The 18,869-nt window shown below is 36.5% G+C and overlaps 2 protein-coding genes and 1 long non-coding RNA gene across 3 annotated transcripts; 2 read left to right on the top strand and 1 right to left on the bottom strand.

Annotated features, from left to right (window-relative positions):
• Window positions 1-3,030: 3,030 nt before the first annotated feature.
• On the top strand, window positions 3,031-4,667 carry LOC106332920. The gene is made up of 4 exons (XR_001268234.1): window positions 3,031-3,542; window positions 3,630-3,767; window positions 3,851-4,467; window positions 4,550-4,667. It is a non-coding gene; the product is annotated as an uncharacterized LOC106332920 (long non-coding RNA).
• Window positions 4,668-5,834: 1,167 nt separating this feature from the next.
• LOC106331405 (electron transfer flavoprotein subunit alpha, mitochondrial) lies at window positions 5,835-7,983 on the top strand. Its single transcript, XM_013769751.1, has 8 exons — window positions 5,835-6,028; window positions 6,297-6,479; window positions 6,548-6,759; window positions 6,896-7,050; window positions 7,145-7,303; window positions 7,379-7,431; window positions 7,504-7,644; window positions 7,725-7,983. Exons 1-8 carry the CDS (start codon window positions 5,933-5,935, stop codon window positions 7,800-7,802), a joined length of 1,077 nt encoding a protein of 358 aa, XP_013625205.1. The 5' UTR covers window positions 5,835-5,932; the 3' UTR covers window positions 7,803-7,983.
• A 6,668-nt stretch (window positions 7,984-14,651) lies between these two features.
• Window positions 14,652-15,643, bottom strand: LOC106331175. Its single transcript, XM_013769503.1, has 2 exons — window positions 15,515-15,643; window positions 14,652-15,455 (listed from the first exon to the last, which is right to left on the bottom strand). The coding sequence occupies exons 1-2, from the start codon at window positions 15,641-15,643 to the stop codon at window positions 14,652-14,654; spliced, it is 933 nt and encodes a 310-aa protein (XP_013624957.1).
• Between the last annotated feature and the right edge of the window lie 3,226 nt (window positions 15,644-18,869).

Raw genomic sequence — 18,869 nt, 5'->3', positions numbered from 1 at the left:
AAAAATATTATTAAATTTTAAAATTTTATTTATTAAGTATAATATTATGAGAACAACTTCAGACTAATTAAAATCAGAATATCTTTTAATATCTTTATTATTTGAACTACAATATATAATTAAGTTTTATCAAAACTAAATCTTTGTTTAAGAATGTGTTCGTGTGTGTTGTGGTGTGCATGGATGGTGTTAAGACTAGCATATATAATGAGAGATATTTCTCATGAGTGTTAAAGTCCTTGTAAAATGTTACTTTGATTAATAAAAATTCAAACCACAGAAAAATAATTAACATGAATATTAACAATCACAAGTTAACGTGACGATACTAATTTTACAAAAAATAACACATCAAGGATGTATTAACAAAGCACCGCCATGTAAAATTGTAATAGAAGTTTGAGGATATATATATATATATATATATATATATATGTCAGTTAATTAAATACCAATTATATAAATCAAACTTTATATATTTTGTCATTTTGGATGAATAACCATTTGTGACAGACGTAGAGATAGTTATGAAGACGGTTTAACTTTTGTTTTCTGTGAGAATAATGAAGACGGTATAACTATAAACCATTCTTATGTAATAGCTAAACCCGAAAACCAAATAAAGATCCAATGAAATAAAGATCAAAAATCAAAAATTTGAAATGAGAAATTCTCTTGTCACAATTCTTTTTGGTTCTAGTATAATTTTTATCGAGTGAAATTAGAGAGTAAAGACAACTAAATAGATAACAAAACTCAAAAACTATGTGCAATTACTTCATATCCGATAAATCCAAAGCGAAAACACATCGAACCAGATAAACTCGACTGTAAAGAAAAAGGAAAAGCACTAAATACCAAATATATTAAACTAAGTATTTGAATAAATTATTCGTGTAATCTATACTATTAAAGCAGGATCCTATTGTCATAATTACCTTAGGGGCATGTTTCCTTCACTAACATTGCATGTTTCATTAAGGGCAATTAAGTAATATTAATAACAAATCTATATTGGGTCATTATTTTTGGATCCAGCCCAAATCAAATCTCTCTTGGGCCATTTGGGCCTATTAAAAAATCAGATTCAATTCTCACCTTTTTTTTTTCCTTTGGACCATTGAGTCCAAGTTCAAATAATTTTTTTTCAACTATTCTTAATTATTATTTTTTTCTTTTCTTAATATAATTTAAGCATTCATAAAAATAATTGAATTTTTTTATTGAAAAGTATAAATCTTTATTAAAAGTATATAATTTTTTAATTAAAATATTAACCCCATAATACAATTAATTTATCAGAGTTATACCAACTTAATTCATTAAAAAAATAAAGTTTATTTTTTTTAACATAAATAGTCATTTAAAATGAAATACGATAAATAAAGATAAAATTTTTAAGTCTTTTATAAAATAAAACACAAATATATGAAAATGTGACATTTATTAAATATTTGTCAATTGAAAAAAAAACAAAAATAAACCCGCGCTTTGAAAGCGCGGGTCAAAATCTAGTATATTATTATTTTAGGTACTCAATGAAACCGTAGAATATTTTGGATATTTATTAGGGATTGCATTCAGATTTAATAGAATAAATTTCTGAGATTTTAATTTTTCGAGTGTTTTTGGTCATCCATTCGAGTTTGAGTTTGGTTCGAACAAAACCCGAGAACTCGAAACAACATAAAACAAGTTCAGTATTTATGTCGGATTCATTTCGGTACAGGTTCATCAGTCGGGTTCGATTCGTGTTTGGTTATTTATCCACTCCTATATATACCTATTATCATGTACGCCATCTTTAGTTTGGCTTAACATTTTATCCAAGAACAAAAGAAAAAAAAACTCTTTGAGTGGAATCACCGTAGCCTACTGGTTAAGGTTTAAAGGCTTCTATACTCAGGTCTGAGTTTCGAATCCTAGACTATGCAATTTCTTGCGGATTACAGGAAATCCATGTTTCAAGTCTCGGAGAGAGCAATTTATTAATGCAGACTACAGAAGAAATGTTTACAAGGGATCTTCAACATGTTACAAGTAAATCTGGTCAAGAGTGGATCTTCATAGGAGGACCGCTCAGATGATGCAGTTAGGCGTAGATCCTCATAAAGCAGGTAGTACTGTCGGTTGTCGAATCGTCTATGTAATATTTCTCATAAATGTAACGTGATAAATCAGCATTATAAAAAAAAAAACTGTTTCATGTACATGGTGATAGTTATGAAGAAGGTATAATCCATTCTTATGGTGTCGCTTTTTAATGAGACAAAACACGCTGACGTTTTCCATCTTAAGAAAGAAAACGACTAGACTAGAATCCTATGTTGCAAGAAAGCTTCATCGGATGTACGCTTCCCGATTCCGGAACCAAAATCGAAATTGGAACCTTGTGGAAGTTTACGGAATCTCGCTTCCAAAACGCTTCTAAAATATTCTTTTTAAAAACACATTGGAAGCGAGATTCCGTTTTGGAATCACGCTTCCGTTATTTAAAAAAAAAAGCACAATGTCTTATATCAATAAAAATATAATATTATAGGTTTTAATTTATATAAAATCCAAATTTTAATAGTATTGAATAGAGAGAATAGAAATATATAAATATTAAAATTATATATTCAAATATATTATGTAATTATAAAGTATTAAAATAATTAATACAATAATTTATTTTAAATTTAATTTATATGTATTTTTACAGTTTTAATATGAAATCATTTCAAAATAATTATAAATGAATAAATGCTTTATTTTAAATTTAAATCATATAATTTTTAGTTCTAGATTTTTTTTTAAGTTCTTATATATGTATATATATATGCATACGCTTCCAATACGTACCCATTTCCTAATGTTTTAAAAAGTTTCGATTTTGCGATTCCATACGCTTCCGGTTCCAAGTACCCACTTCTCTTTCCATGTAACATAGGACTGGACTATACAAACCAAAACTAACGCTGCGCCGTCTGGCTATTAAATTAAGTTTCTCTATGCCGTTTTCTCGTTATAAACCAGCACACATTTAATACAAACGGCACAAATGTTTAAACTTACGAAACTAAAAAGCAAAAAATCTAGGGTTCATCTAACCTATCCGAAACCATGGAGAAGAACGAGACTCGATCAATCAGTGAGTTCGCAGACGATTTGTTGCTGAAGATGCTACACCGTCTCCCTAGCAAAAACGTCGGAGCCACGAGCGTCTTATCAAAACGGTGGCGATCTCTATGGAAAGAGGTGAACACGTTCAGGTACGACGGCAGCACAGTAGGCAGAGAGTACTGGAGATTGGCACTGTTCATCAGCAAGCTCTCAAACCTAGAGAGCTTGGATCTCAAGATCAACACCTACCGTACGAACATATTCATCAACTATTTGGTTAACATAGCAGTCGCTCGATCTCTGAGAAAGCTCAGAGTCGACATGTTTTGCAGCTCCTTTGAGCTGCCCAAAAGCTTGTTTATTCATTTGAGTCTAGACGGTTATACTCTTGTATTCTCATTCAATCTCTCTCTCTGTGTTCTCTCACTTCATCACAGGTAACAACAAGAAAAGAAAAAACTTGTATATATAATGTTTGTCAAATTCAAATATCTAACTGTCTCTGTGTTTTGCTTTGACTGCAGACTCCTTATCCTTCTGATGCTACTTCCTTCCTCTCTCTTGAACACCTAGAGATATGTTCATGTTCTTCGGAGTGGTGGAATCTACTTACCTTTATACTCAATGACGCTCCTAGGCTTCGAGTTCTCAAGGTCAATTTGGTATGTGGTTTTCCTCCTTTGCTACCTTTCTTTATTGTATGCCGAACAGTAACAAAATGTATTGTTATATCTATATCATATAGTTTCGGAAGCACTGTGTCCAGCGCGACGGGATGGTTTCGTGGAACCAACCAAGTTCTGTTCCTGAATGTTTATCATCATCTCATCTTGAGATCTTGGAGTGGAGACAATACAAGGGCACAAAGACAGAGATAGAAGCTGCAAAGTACATTCTATGGACCAACATGTTGGTAACACGAGAAATGAGAAAACAAAACTTCATAGACGGACGATTAAATGCGGAAAACAACATTCTTATTGACGTCATCATCATGAACATCTCTATCTTCAGAATCATCATCATCACACAACTAAAACCCTCTGCAGAACTTAGACCCTTCCTTGTTGGTTACAATCTCTTTCACACAAGTAAAACACTTGTATTCGTCAGCCAGCTACTCAAGTACTCCACCTCCAGTTCTTCAAAAATTCTTTAGTGTTGTCTTCTTCTTCCTTGTTCAGGTGCTTCATCACAGTTTCACCCATTGAACTATTCTTCATCACACATCTTTTGATATCAAGATTTTACCCGGAGACAAGTGTCTCCACAGCACCTGAATCTAGGAATGGCAATCAAGGATCTGGACCGCGGGCCTGGCCCATAAAAGCTTGCTGTGGGGCGAGATTGGACATCCATTTGGTAAGCCCGCAATGGGTTCTTCATTTTTGGAGTTTTAGGTTTCAATATATCTTTAAATGACTTCTATTATTCTTATTTGCAGAAGATGAAGTTGATGGTGAAGAAGATAAATCTCCATCTTTTTATCGCTTGTTGGTGATCAAGATGAAGAACAAGAAGTGTGATTGGTGTTTTCTTTTTATTTGTTTTTGGGAATAGCATTTTTGATTTGGTGTTTGTTTTATTTAATTTTGGATTCAGAAAACTAAAACATTTGTTATGAACTTATGCGTTATAATATTTCGATTCAACAACTAAAATATTGTTTATTTTTAAAATGTTTGGAGTCTAACAAAAGTAAATAAACTAGTGTTTTGATCCCACTAAAATCTTCAACTAACAAGTGTATTGCCTTATCTAGTTCAGTTCAATCCTTGATTAAACTCACTTACTGATACATCATGAAACTGATGAAGCGTCCTGAATCATGTCTTGAAGCGTTCAGGAGTCATATGTCCGTTTGTAATTCTATATCCCGCGGACCGATCCGCAAAGACCTACATGTTTTGTGGTACGGGTTTGGTCAACCATTTTGAGGACCGCAGCCCGCGCGGGCGTGACCCGCCGTGACCCGCTCGAAGACGAGCCCGCTGCGGTACGGGACGGGATGGGACGGATCAACCTGTTTGACATTCCTACCTGAATCTATAGAGTGTTCAACGCATCAACCATGCCAGATACGTACTTCCCCTTGACCTGGTTCTTAAAGTACTTCCCTTGTAAATAACTCTTCTCTGCAATGAACTTCAAGTTCGCAAGGGGATCAAACATATTTGACTGAACCGGCAAGTATCAGCCTAGCTACGTTAGGCTGGCTTGTCGTCTAAGGATTGATGTAGTACTGTCTGCTCCGAGACGAGAAAACCGAAGTGCCGAATGTTATGCTCTTCCGTGACTCTTTGGAAGCTCAGCAGAAGACTTGTGAAGCACGTCTTTGATATCACCGCACAGAGTTTCAGCTTCTGCAACGCACAAGTATGGCGCGCTTAAAACAGTTTGGCGATTGACTCTACTCCTGATGTTTGATGTGGTTTCTTGTTCTGAACCGGTGTTGGAATTGAGAACCCGGTTTGTTTTAAATAAATGTATAATTGAATTAAGAGATAGAACACCAATTCGGAGCCAGTATACATGGTAGAGACTCGGCATGAAGTGAGAGTCCCACCAGGGTTCGAACAACATATTGATTGGTACAGTCCCGAGAGAAGAAAAGTTTGTTTCACTTCTTCCTCTGGCGCGAGGGGGAGTTCCGATCTTGCTGTCTGAGTTTGGTAGCTGATATAAGGTACCTTTTCTTTTTTGCCTTAAGCAGGTGAAGTGGCTACAACGACGTCGTTTCCTCGTTTCAGAAAACGACACCGTTTCAGAAACTCGATCAGACGAGAAGTGACGTCTGACGGAGAAATCCAAACAGAAGCGAAAACAAATGACGAGAGCTATTCTCCTCAGAGCTCTTACGAAGAAGAAGCTCGTCCTCTCGAATGCTCATCGATCCATCTCCTTCACCAACCTCTCTCGATGCGTATGCCCCTTTCTCCTCAACTTTTTTTTTCTTTTTTCTTTTTGTCTTTCAAGAACATCGATTTGCAGCTATAATGGATCACACCTTATCGTTCTTTCAAAAAAAAATCGAAAGTTGTAAACTTTATCAGCCTGTGTAGTGATTATTTCAATTTGATAAAAAAAAAAAGGGCTTAACTTTTTTTTTTTTGAAACACTTTTTTTTTTTGAAACACAAAGGGGCTTAACTTTATTTGGTTTTTTTTTGTTACAATCTTGATTAATTTTAGATTAGCACTCTGATTCTAGCGGAACATGAGAGTGGTTCCATCAAACCTCAGACAGTGAGCACAGTGGTTGCAGCAAACCATTTGGGTGAGAGCTCTTCAGTTTCTTTGCTATTAGCTGGTTCTGGCTCTTCTCTTCAAGAAGCTGCTTCTCAAGCTGCCTCTTGTCATCCTTCTGTTTCCGAGGTAACTAACACCATTCTTCATTTGTCCTTTTTCTTGTGGTTCTTAAATGTTTGTGCTTTTCTTTATAGGTACTTGTTGCTGATTCAGATAGATTTGAGTACCCTTTAGCTGAACCTTGGGCTAATCTGGTTGACTTTGTTCGCCAACAAAGAGATTACTCTCACATCCTTGCTTCCTCTAGCTCATTTGGCAAGAACATACTACCTCGCGTTGCTGCTCTTTTAGATGTCTCTCCTGTTACTGATGTCGTCAAAATCTTAGGATCCAATGAGTTTATCAGGTATACTCCTATCATGTATTGCTTGAGATTTTGGAGTGTTAGTAAAGATTTCAATAAAATAATTTTTTCAAACAAAATTTTGGGGGCTTGAAGCTAATGTTTGGAAATATGTAACGGAGTTTAAATCTTTTGGCAGGCCTATATATGCGGGAAACGCCTTGTGTAGAGTTCGTTATACTGGTGCTGGTCCTTGTGTGTTGACTATTAGAACTACATCTTTTCCTGTTACCCCAATAACTGAGTCAAAGAAAGCTACTATCTCTCAGATTGATCTCTCGAAATTCAAAGAAGGTTTGTTTAGTATTATTCTCTTGTGCATAGCCTTTTTGCTTTTTTTTTTTTTTTTATAAAAAAAAAAGTTGAGTATGCTTATTGTCCATTGCAGACGCTGTGAGTAGATCTAGATACGTGGGGCAATCAACTCAGGATACAGAACGGCCTGATCTTGGAAGTGCACGTGTTGTGATTACTGGTGGAAGAGCGTTAAAGAGTGTTGAGAATTTTAAAATGATTGAAAAGCTTGCAGAGAAACTTGGTGGAGCAGGTTAGTACATACATCATATATGCTTGTCCTAATCTGTTTCAAAAGTTTACATGGTTTTCTGTTTCATTTGTGCAGTTGGTGCTACTCGTGCTGCTGTCGATGCTGGATATGTTCCTAATGACCTTCAGGTAATGTTTTTGGATCTTCTTCCATTTTATTAAACTCCAATAAGAGTTTTATTTATGTGTGTGTGTGTTCAGGTGGGACAAACAGGGAAAATAGTAGCACCAGAGCTATACATGGCGTTTGGTGTTTCAGGGGCTATTCAACACTTAGCTGGGATTAAGGATTCTAAGGTGATTGTGGCAGTTAATAAAGACGCAGATGCACCTATTTTCCAGGTAACAAAGACACTAATGATACCCTTCTTCTCAATGTCAATCTTAGTATGAGATAAAACGATTGGCAATGAAATTGGTAGGTAGCTGATTATGGACTTGTTGGAGATCTTTTTGAGGTGATACCAGAGTTGCTGGAGAAGCTTCCGGAAAAGAAATGAGAAACTCTTAAGCTCTCAGGTTGCAGACCATAGTAAAGTAGCGTACATAGCAAAACTGTAATAAAAAAACGGTCTGAATAATCAGTGTCATAATCTTTATTTCACTTTTGATTCTCTGCTACGAATATGATACAGAAAAAAAGAAACCATTTGAAAAGTGTGCTTTTTTTTTGGGGTCAAATCCATTTGAAAAGTGTTTTAACTTTCAATATGAATTCTATTTTTACAAATTTACTTGTCAATAGTAAAGATCTTACATCAAGAATTAGAAAAAAATAAAAAGTTATGATCACAGTTAAGACTTAAGAATAGAATAATATTTAGGGCTTATTTACTATCTAAACAAATTTGCAAGTACAATTAAGCAGATAGCATTAATTTTTACATAATGAAGAATCTAACATTTACACCCAAAATTACCCGGTTATTTAATAAAAAAATATTATAATTGTAACAAGGAATCATTTATTTATTTTCATACATATTATTTATATATGATTTATTTTCATTAGTGTAGATATTTTTATTTTAAAAAACATGTACTATATAATTTTGATGAATCTCTAATTTGAAAAATTATTTGATATAAATTTATTGACTATAAATTTTTACTATTTACAATATGCTCATATGAAAAATTATTTTAATTTACATGAATAGGATTTCAATTATTTAAAATTAAAAATAGATTATATGAATTTAATTTATATTTGACTACTTGTTAATTTTAATTAATTAGTAAATTAATTCATCTATTATTATTTCATGACCGAGAGTTCCTTCTAATCAGAGCAACTTGTTTATTTGGGACAATTGCTGAATCATACTATTAGTTGAGTTCAGACTTCTGAGTTGGGGGACAAAATAGGTCCTGTTCTTGATCAATTCTCGAGTGACATTGGAAACGAGGTTCTCCATTCTATTGCACAATTTCTTCCGAGATCATACTCTGTTTGATATATTTCTATCTTAGATACAACAGGTCGAAAACTAAGACACTTCATGGGACATTACACTGTACATATATTACGATTCTTTCACTTGTGAATCAGTGTAAAACAATGTTCTTTAATGAATATGATTCTTTTGATTCAGTGGCAGCTACAATACATATGATGAGACTGATATCTTAAACTGCAAAGAACTCCTTATAAAATAAGACTTGAACTATACAATTAAGACTTGAACTATACAAGTCGAATGAAGGAATGATAAAATTATGAGAAAGCCAACAGATTCCAATTCAAAAGGTAAAAAAATACAATATTGCATTAATAAAGTAAAACTAACAAAAATCACCTTATAACTGTTACAAAAACACAAGACTCTCCTGTGGTCCGGACTAGAATAGAACGTACCCCAAAAAGTGTCTCCAATTCCATTTCTGACCCTGAATTCTTCGTCAGCAAATTTGATTTCTCTGAAGCTATTTCTCTTCGGATCAAAGTATACAATAGAAAACGTTGTATTATAAGATTGCAATGGTACATAGATAAACTCACCAGCATGATTTATACCATCTAGTACAAAAATGCATTCCAAACTAGGAACGTAGTGCTCTAAAGATGCATTAAATCAGTGTTTACACGACCACTTGTGTTTCTCTGCATCCTCCAAAATCCAAAATGTAATAGCTCCATTTGTAAAGGTAGTTTCAACAGCATAAGCTAACCTTCCCTCGTAAGACATTATCATATCACAATGGTTTGCCGGTAACTTCTTTGTCGAATGAAGATCTTGGTTGCGCGGGATGAGATATGGGGCATTCGGTTCGTCAATTCCATTATATATGTCGGTTTTCGGTTTTCCTGTTTTAAAAAATTGGAACCATTTGTTTTCAAAATGTTTCAGTTTGGTTCGGGTTTGGTTCCAATCGAATTAGGTAACCATTTGGGTATTTGTTTTAGATGTTTTTGGGTATTAGTGGTTACTTTCGGATGTATTCGAATATTTTTGTGTATATTGTTTTGATAACTTTGGTGTTTTCGGTTATACGAGATATTGCTCTTCTTGGTTTTTACTTGTTTCTTTGGTTCTTAAAAGATGAAACCATTAAGATATTCTGAAGTCCAGTTTAGTTTTGATTCTGTTATATTATTCAATTCAGTATGGTTCGGGTTAATATGTCCGACCTCAATATCTTAAGTTATAAAAAATGGCATATTACCTTGAACATGACTCAAATTAAGTGATATGCATAAATAAACCATGAACAAAGTACCAGACCTCATGCTTCACTGTATATTCTAGAAATTTTATTGTTTTGTTTACTTTTTTTTGTAATAGATGTTTTTTTGTTCTTTTTCTATCATCCCCTTTATATATGCAATACACTCTAAATGTATGCAGTTCAATAAACGAACAACGAGATTGACAATTCACATTTTTACAGGAATTTTATTTTTAGAAAATAAATATTACGAATTTATATAGTTGACCAGGTCAAAAAAAATCACAAGAACTCCCTCCTTCGTGTTCATTTCAAGCTGGAGAAAAAAACACTAAAAATAAAAAAATTGTTATGAATATTGTATTGATGCCTATTATGGAAAGTGTTAGATTTATTTGATTGTTAAATCTACTTGGTTTCCAAGCTACTCTAAGACCCGGTTTACATAAATTATGGATCCTGCGTTTAGATTCTTTATCCCCAAAATTATAACTATATTTCTGTAAATTCGCAAATTAGGAACCTAGTCTTTATATTACTTAACAAATCTGGACTCCAATTTCTTAAAGAATTTTTGTCAAAAAAAAGAGAGGACCTTGTGCTTGTGCACCTTGAGCTTACCCTAAGAGCTGGCACTGGTTATAATCCTATATAAAAAGTAAAAACAAACATTAGAATACTACACATCAATTCTTCTTCCTCTCTTCTTATCACATGTTATCAGTACAAGTTTCTATATATTTAAGTACCGTCTCACTTCAGTCTTTCGGATATTAAATGTTTCGATTAATAAAAACAAAAAATGTCTATGATATTAGCGATGTCTATGACTTCTTCGTTCTACCGAGAGAAAATTTGAGAGACTTTGTATTTAAATTTGTTTTGTTATATTATAATCGTTATTGTTTGATGATATTCTATCGCTTATCATTCATGCTTAGAAATAATTAACAAGTACTAGATTCTGACCCGCATTAAAACGCGCTTATGTTTTATGTTTTATTTTATTTTTCAAAAACGATAATCAATATTTTAAAACCAATAACCAAAGGGACATTTAATTTTATGTGACAATTCGGTTATATTTAAGTAGTTCGGTGCATTTATAAGTAGCCTGCATTATTAACTCTAGTATTATTCTAACAATTTTGAAAGGGTCCAAAACAACTTAGTAGATAAAAAATATGACCCTAAATTAATAGATTAGATGTAGTAACATTTCTGAAAAATTGTTATCGATCTTGTTTTATAAAATTAATAAATCAGTAGGAAATGTAAGTAGGGGAGTTTTTCGATAACAAAGGATAATGGCTTTAAATTATGCCTTTTAAATTATGCTTCTATTTTAGCAATTTGATTATATATATTTTTTTCTCATTATTTGTTATTGTTTCATTATCATGTATTTGTTGGATTAAGATTGAAAGAAATAGGAAACTTGAGAAATAAGTTAACTTCTGATTCTACCGAGTTATGGTTTAAACTTTAAAGGATTAGGAATGTTTCCTAATATGTTATACCTAACGAGTTTAGGAAATTTGATTTATATATAAAGAGATGTAAGGATGTTACATAACTTATGGGTTAAGAGATTGTGTGAGATTGAGAGAGCTTGAGGTTTTGAGTTATTTTTCTCAAGAGATTAATAAGAGAGGTATTCTAATAAGCTTGGTTGTGATCCATTGATTGTGATTCTATATGTGGTATCAGAGCAACAGGTTCAATACTTGACCTCTAATAAAGTTCAATCCCTAAAATTTGGATTTGAGCAAACGTTATGGGGAATTTTAACGGTTATGGCATTTAAGTTAGATTCGCTGAAGTCTTACACGGTCGAAGAGATGACAACGCGAGTAATATTGCTGTTCAATCTCAAGGAACCCTCGCAGATCGCAAGTCTATAAAGAAGAAGATCACAAGTGTTGAAAGGCATGATTCTGAAGCTGACGACGTTGGCGTAAAGAAATCGAAGAAGAAAAAGAATCACAAGAGGGTATCTGGTGGTGATGAGATAATGAATACTGAAAGCTCCAAAGCTAATGAAGGAAGTCGAAGTCACGAGAAAGCACTCATGAACAGGGATGATGATGGTGCTAAGAGAGATACGATAAAAAAGCGGGTTGATGATTATGATCTAGGAAATACAGCACACGAATCTAAGGAGAATTTGATTTCTGTGATGTGGAAGATTTGCAAAACTGGAGATGGGACTGAATCATTGCAATTAGGTGCGTTTCAACAGCTTGTCGTGATGCTGCAAGTTGAATGTGGAGAAGAGAGTATGATAAGATGACGAAAGCTGTTTACTACGGTGCTGAGGACTTAGAGTTACATATTAATGAACTTGATGAGAAGCCTGAGTTTGACAAGGAAGATGAACTTCTTGGACACCTAAAAAATAGGGATGTGTTTCAAGGTGAGGATGGACTTACTGCCACCAGAGAAAAGGTTTTCAATCATGTGGAGAATGATGCCAGTGATGATATTGAAGAACATAGGTTGAAGATAACATAAGGGTGTGAGATTGTAATTGCTACTCCTGGTTGTTTGACTGATTGCTACATGGTTCTTGATGAGATTGATCGTATGATGACATGAGTTTCGAGCCCCAAGCTGCAGATTCAAGAAAGAGATGGCGAGCAAACTTGAAACTAGAGAACGAGGAAGAAGAGCTTGATGAAAAGAAGAATTACAGAACCATTGGTACTGCAAGGAAGGCCAAAACTTCATTGATTACTCATCACGTGGTTATAATGAAAGAATCCGAAAAGTTTCTTCAGACTGCAGAAACTGTTCGACAAGCATATTGACAAAACCACCATTGTGTTTGTTAATACGATGAAGATACGTGCAACTTTTAGGATATCAATTGTTGGAGATAGTGATAGTGATGAAAGTCCGAATACGTGGTGTACAAGCAAACAAGAAACTGTTGAGTTATCATCATCTGAAGCTGCATTGATAACATGGACTGAAGCCACAAAACTGGCTATATGGCATGGAGAGTTACATCGGCTTATACTCGGGAGAGAGCAGAGAGCAGACATCTTGTCGAGAGCACTTGGAAGATTGAATTTCAAAGATACAAGAGGAGTTGAAGACTTATCAAAAATGGAGTTCAAGCTTAAGGGGGAGAATGTTGAATTAAGCTTGAAGAATATAGAAAACTTGAGAAATAAGTTAACTTCTAATCCTACCGAGTTATGGTTTAAAAGATTTGGAATATTTCCAAATATGTTATATCTAATGAGTTTTAGGAAATTTTTATTTATATATAAGGAGATGCAAGGGTGTTATTTATGGGTTGAGAGATTGTGTGAAAGATTATAAGTTGTGTGAGATTGAGAGAGCTTAAGGTTTTGAGTTATTTTTCTGAAGAGATTAATAAGAGAGTTATTCTTATTAAGCTTGATTGTGATTCTATAATATTCATGTGAGTTGGTTTTATTTGATAAACTGTTGGTTACAACTTTAAACTAATTATTCATTTGGTTCAATCGAGAGACACCGACCTATCCAATTTTCAGGTTTTTGTTGTCAGTTCTCGTCAAAATCTTTGGACATCATGACCGGAGCAAACGATTGATTCCATTTTTCTCCGACATCTCAGATCTGATTCCGTCCCGCTTTAATGTCCGCGATATGTTATCGGCTTACGTAACTTGTATAGTAGGAATCAAGTATCTAGACAATTTTTAAGTCTTCTGAAAGTGCTGACAAAAATTTCGGATTTCTTTTATAGCGTGATATTTATCCTAGTCAGATGTAAGATGATCTATCATTAGGATTGATCTAAATGTGTTTGTTTAGGACAGCTAAAGTTCTTGTTGGGGCCAATCGACGAGCGTTTGTAATTTATAGTCGCGAATGGACTGAGAGCATGTTCTCGAAGATCTAGGCGACATCTCGTTTATAATTTCAAAAACATACTTTGTGTTATTAATGTTTTAAGTATATGATACCAGGTTCTTGTGTTCTGGTCGGGAGTCGGAAGCGACGGTGCGGCCGAGATATGTTGTGAATGTGTTTTTGTGGTTGGAGGAATCTTTTGATTCCGGCGATGCCTTAGTCAATGTGACGAAGTTTCTTTGTTTGATAAGCTAGTGTGGAGTTGATCCGTTTTGAGGTAGGACGGTTTTTCGCGAGTTTCTGTTTTCGGGTTCGTACGATAATCGTTTTGTTCATATATGGATGTTTTCCGAAAGTATAGCAAGATGTTTCTTGAGATATGAGAGATTTCGCGAGATTTTAATGAAGTCTTTATTGCCGAAAAAGTTTCAAAAAATAATGAGTACAAGACAATTATTTTAGAATGCGGGAATATACGAGTATTCGTATATGTAACCACTCCCCCCCCCCTGATCTCGTCCTTAGACGAGCTGCCTACGTACCCCTTTCGAGGATCAAGCCATCTTGTAGTTTTGATGTTTGTGCAAGTGTATTTACTCGGCTGCCGCGTTTGCGTCAATCGTGTTAGTTTCATGATCGATGTCTTCTCCGAGTTTCTCTCCTACGGTTGGGTCGAAGCGTTGACCTCTGAAACTGGTTGTTTTTGGGTCGTTGCTTGAGTTGACGATTCTGGATCATCTTCTTCCGAAGCGTTTTCAGTTGGTGCCTGAGTTAGATTTACCCGTTTGGGCTTCACCATTGCGGTAGTCGTGATTTGTCTTAGCTTGTGTTCAGCCCGGAAGCAACGTCTCGACCGTTTCTGGCACCCCAGATTGCGGCAATTCTGTTATGAGCGAGAATTTGATGCGTAAGTGATAAGTCGATGGGACTGCCTTCATGGCGTTTAGCCAAGGCGTGCCCATAATGACATTGTAAATGGTCGGGTGGTCGACGATCTTGGTGACTTCTTTCGCTGCAACGGGTAGTTTGATTGATCCGAGAGTCATTGACGTCATGCCCGAGAAGCCAGTTAGTGACTTGGGCGATGGTACGACTTCTCCTAACTCAACGTTCATCCTCTTGAGAGTATCACGGAAAATGACGTTGACCGTGCTGCGCGTATCAATGAGAACCCTGGCGACCTGTAGATCTCTTATCACAAGATCGATCATGAGTGGATTGTAGCGGGGCTGGTCGATCCTGCCAGCCTCTTCTTCATCGAAATTTATCGCTCCTTTTGGAATTTCACTGGGTGCGGACCAGGTCAGCGAATTCACGTTCGTCTCGGCCTTGTGCTGATAATCTTTGATGGCTGAGACGGTATCGCTGCAGTATTGCGATCCTCTGATGATCATGTTCACTTTGTGGCGACTATTGTTGTTGCCCTTCTCGTCCTGCCTTCTTCTGCACTTTTCTCCCGATTGGTTCCCTTGGTAAGAGTTCTCCGTTTGAGGAGCCTTATCATTTTTCGAGGGGCGATCTGAAGCGCGGACGAGGCCTTTTATGTTGTAAACTTCGGCGAGTTCTCCTGCAAGCAGCTTTGCGGCCAACCTTGCGCCGAGAACTTTGCAGTTAACGGTTGAGTGGCCGCAGCCCTGGTGAAAATCACAGAAGACATTCTTGTCGTAATTTGGATTTCAGGTCCATGTGTTACCCGTCGGCCGTCCTTGCTCCGATCTGCAGTTGATGGTGTAGTTATGTGCTCCTTGGGTCTCTTCTTCTCCGCGATGGACGTTTTTGTCGTTTTGAGGGTTTTTCTTTTTCGACTTCGTATCCGACACATGATCCTTTGACGATGTCTTCGTCAACTTCTGCTTTTGCGACACGGCCTTCGTCTCCTCCTCAATGATTATGTAGTATGTAGCTTTGTGGAGCGCATCCTAGATCGTACACGGCTTCTCCAAAGTTATCCACTTCCTGAACTTCGACGTATACCAGAGCGTCTTTCGGAGCGCTTCTATGGCCACTTTGTCGCTTATTCCGCTGACTCTAGTCATAACGGTCCTGAACCGTTTTATGAAGTCGCAGAGAGACTCGTCCTCTCCCTGGGATTGGCTCCAGAGGTCGACGTCGGAGGTTTCTCGATCTATGAACATAGAGTACTGCTTGAGAAACTACGAGGCGAGTTGGTGGAAACTTCCGATGGAATTTTGCGTTAGACGAGAGAACCACTCGAATGTTGCTCCTCGGAGGTTCTCGATGAAGAGGCGACATTTGCTCGCATCTCTTTCGCTTTCTCTGAACTCGGCTATCCCCATCGCGATCTGGAAAGCCTGCAAGTGTGTCTTAGGATCGGTTTTACCGTCGTAAGGTGTCACTTTGACCTTCCGAGATCCAAAACCCTTGTTTCGGTCATGCGAGTAATAAAGGGCGTTTTTCAAGCCTCCTCGAGCAGTAGATCGATCTCAGGTGTGGTGCTAGCAGCGTGATGCATCTGAGATTTCACCGCACTAACTTCTGCTACCGTTTTCATGACATGATCGCGGAGATCGCGAATTTTGGAGTTTTCGCTAGCATATTTCCGACCTTGTCGGCGCTTTCCGCGAGTGTTCCGAGTTTGTTCCCTGGCCAGTTCTTCTTGTTTGTCCCAGAAGACGGCTTCTTCTTCTTTGGTCATAGGGTTGTGGAACTGAGAATCGTCCCGAGCAGCACGGCTCCTTGTGCGACGTGGATGTATGTAACACCCCCGATCCGGAATAATAAAAGTTAATTAGTTTGCCATGCACCAATCAAACAAGAACATGCACGACGAACTCAAGAACTCTAACCAGATCGAAGATACTACTACCACGTGCCTGAACATTTGATCCGAGGTTCCCAGATCAGATCCGAAATCCTAAGATCATATGTCCAAGAACGGGTTTCCTAGCGATTCCAAGTTAAGGCTTTGCAACCCGAGTTTGAAACCGTTAGTTAGTTTGTCCCGGACTTGGACTAGTATCATATGGAATCCAAGCATTTCACAAACCCTTTTTTTTTATTCATATATACTTAAGGTTCAACCACATCAAAAAATTATACATGCTCGGCCGATGTTCAAAACCATATCTTACATATTACGAAACATACATGTTTGCAAAAGGTAGCAAATCTACACCAACAGCTTTGTGCTCCTCCAATCCCAAATGGAACCTACTACTACGGGTTACCTGCAAAACAAAGAGTCTAATGAGCAACTGATACCACTCAAATTACCCTAAGGAGTGTTAATCTCATCAAAAGAGGTTAAGATTTAGTACTTAGGGATCGAATCCACAAGGGGCTAGGGAACAATTAAATCTAGTGTTTATTAATTCTAAGAGTTGTAAATGTTTAAATGAAATAGAAATAGTAACAAACGAAGTAAATAGTAAATGTAACTTGGTTGGAAATGATATTAGATGCATGGCCACTATTCAGGTGTTGGAGAATTTAATATCTATAGATGCCTATTTGCTGCATGCATGATATGTTAGAGCTCAACCGCTTAACTCAGTGATCAGCTGTCGCATGTTTCACTTGTTAACAAGCTAGATCTCGTGTCTCAACGGTTAGTATGTTGACAACGAAAGAGTGTCGATCGATGGTCCTATAGGGACGTCGACCGATACACCTTTACCTACGTCGACCGATAGTCAGTTGAGGACATCGATCGACGGGTTCTAGCCAGGCCTATGTGCGAGTATGATATGCCCTATTAAGATACTAAATTGGCGATTAGCCCTCTCTAGCAGTCCTAATATGATAGATAGATGTCAGGATGGGATAACAAGGGGGCTTGAGTATGCAATCCCATCATCATGTTCTAGTTAGCAAGGCTAAAACAAGCAATGAAAACAAATCTATAATGAATATCAGAACAAGGCAGATTTATAGTTTGGGGCTAATCCCACAAACCTATCTGAACCCTGGATCTAATAAATGAACTACTCAGACATAGCAAAGCAATTCATGACAATGAAGAAATCGGAATTCATAGTATAGATGAAAAGAAATGAAAACAAGGAGTTCCAATCACAAGTGATCTTCTCCCCAAAACTCTCTCTCTCTCTCTCTCTCTCTCAAAGTAAAACTGTAACAAAAAGCTCGTTCTGCCGTCAAAACACTTAGGCAGTATATAATCTACTAGGTTAAAAACTCGTCAGGGCATTTTCGTAATTTAGCTTGGACTGGGCTTCATGTCCGCTGGATCCAAAATGTCGCATGTCCAATGTCTCGACATCGATCGATGGTACTTGTGTACATTGATCGATATTAATCTTCATTTGTCGAGGCATCTCATGGTGTCGATCGACAGCACTGGATGTGCATCGATCGATTGTTCTTCATCTCGTCGACCTCTACATGGTCAGCTCTGATGAAATGTCTTTTAAGCTCCAAAATGCTCCAAAGTCATAGCTTTACTCCGAAATGCACCTGAACCTGAAAACATATCTAGAAGAGTAGAAAACATAGATATATGTATAGTAAAACACCTATATACCATGGATGAAAACAAGTCAAATCCAAGTTATATCAACTCCCCCAGACTTACCCTTTTGCTTATCCTCAAGCAAAACATACAGACAGTCTCTCTAAAGCATAGAAATCTTTTCCTCAAAAATTTTGCAACCACATCTAAAAAATCCTTATCACAGAGGCACACTATGCAATATCCTAGCTTAGCAACCATTTCTAACCTAACACAACTCAGCAATTCACGTCTGACATCCCCTCTACTGACTTCATTTCTTAGCATAAATATAAAATGAATGTTTTACCTTGGGAGTATTAGGATGCAAGGATTTTAGACAAGTATCTGGAACTGCAGGTAAAAGTTAGTTCCTAATTTCTCTCTCTCTAATTTTCTCTCTTGAGTCAAAGTCTGCTTCCATTGCAGGATCAATGACCAAGATTGGACAGGCTTCCATGAATCAAAACTTAATGGTGGTAGCCACGAAGCTCTGTTCACTTCTTTTTGACCTATATCCAAGAATTCTTTGTGAAAGCGAGCCTTGAAGATTGCCGCCTCCAAGTCCCGTTTCGAACTC

The sequence above is a fragment of the Brassica oleracea genome, chromosome C3 (genome assembly GCF_000695525.1).
Source record: "Brassica oleracea var. oleracea cultivar TO1000 chromosome C3, BOL, whole genome shotgun sequence".
NCBI classification, from domain to species: Eukaryota; Viridiplantae; Streptophyta; class Magnoliopsida; order Brassicales; family Brassicaceae; genus Brassica; species Brassica oleracea.
The sequence above is the reverse complement of the archived record's forward strand: the minus strand, read 5'-3'. Positions and strand labels throughout refer to the sequence as shown.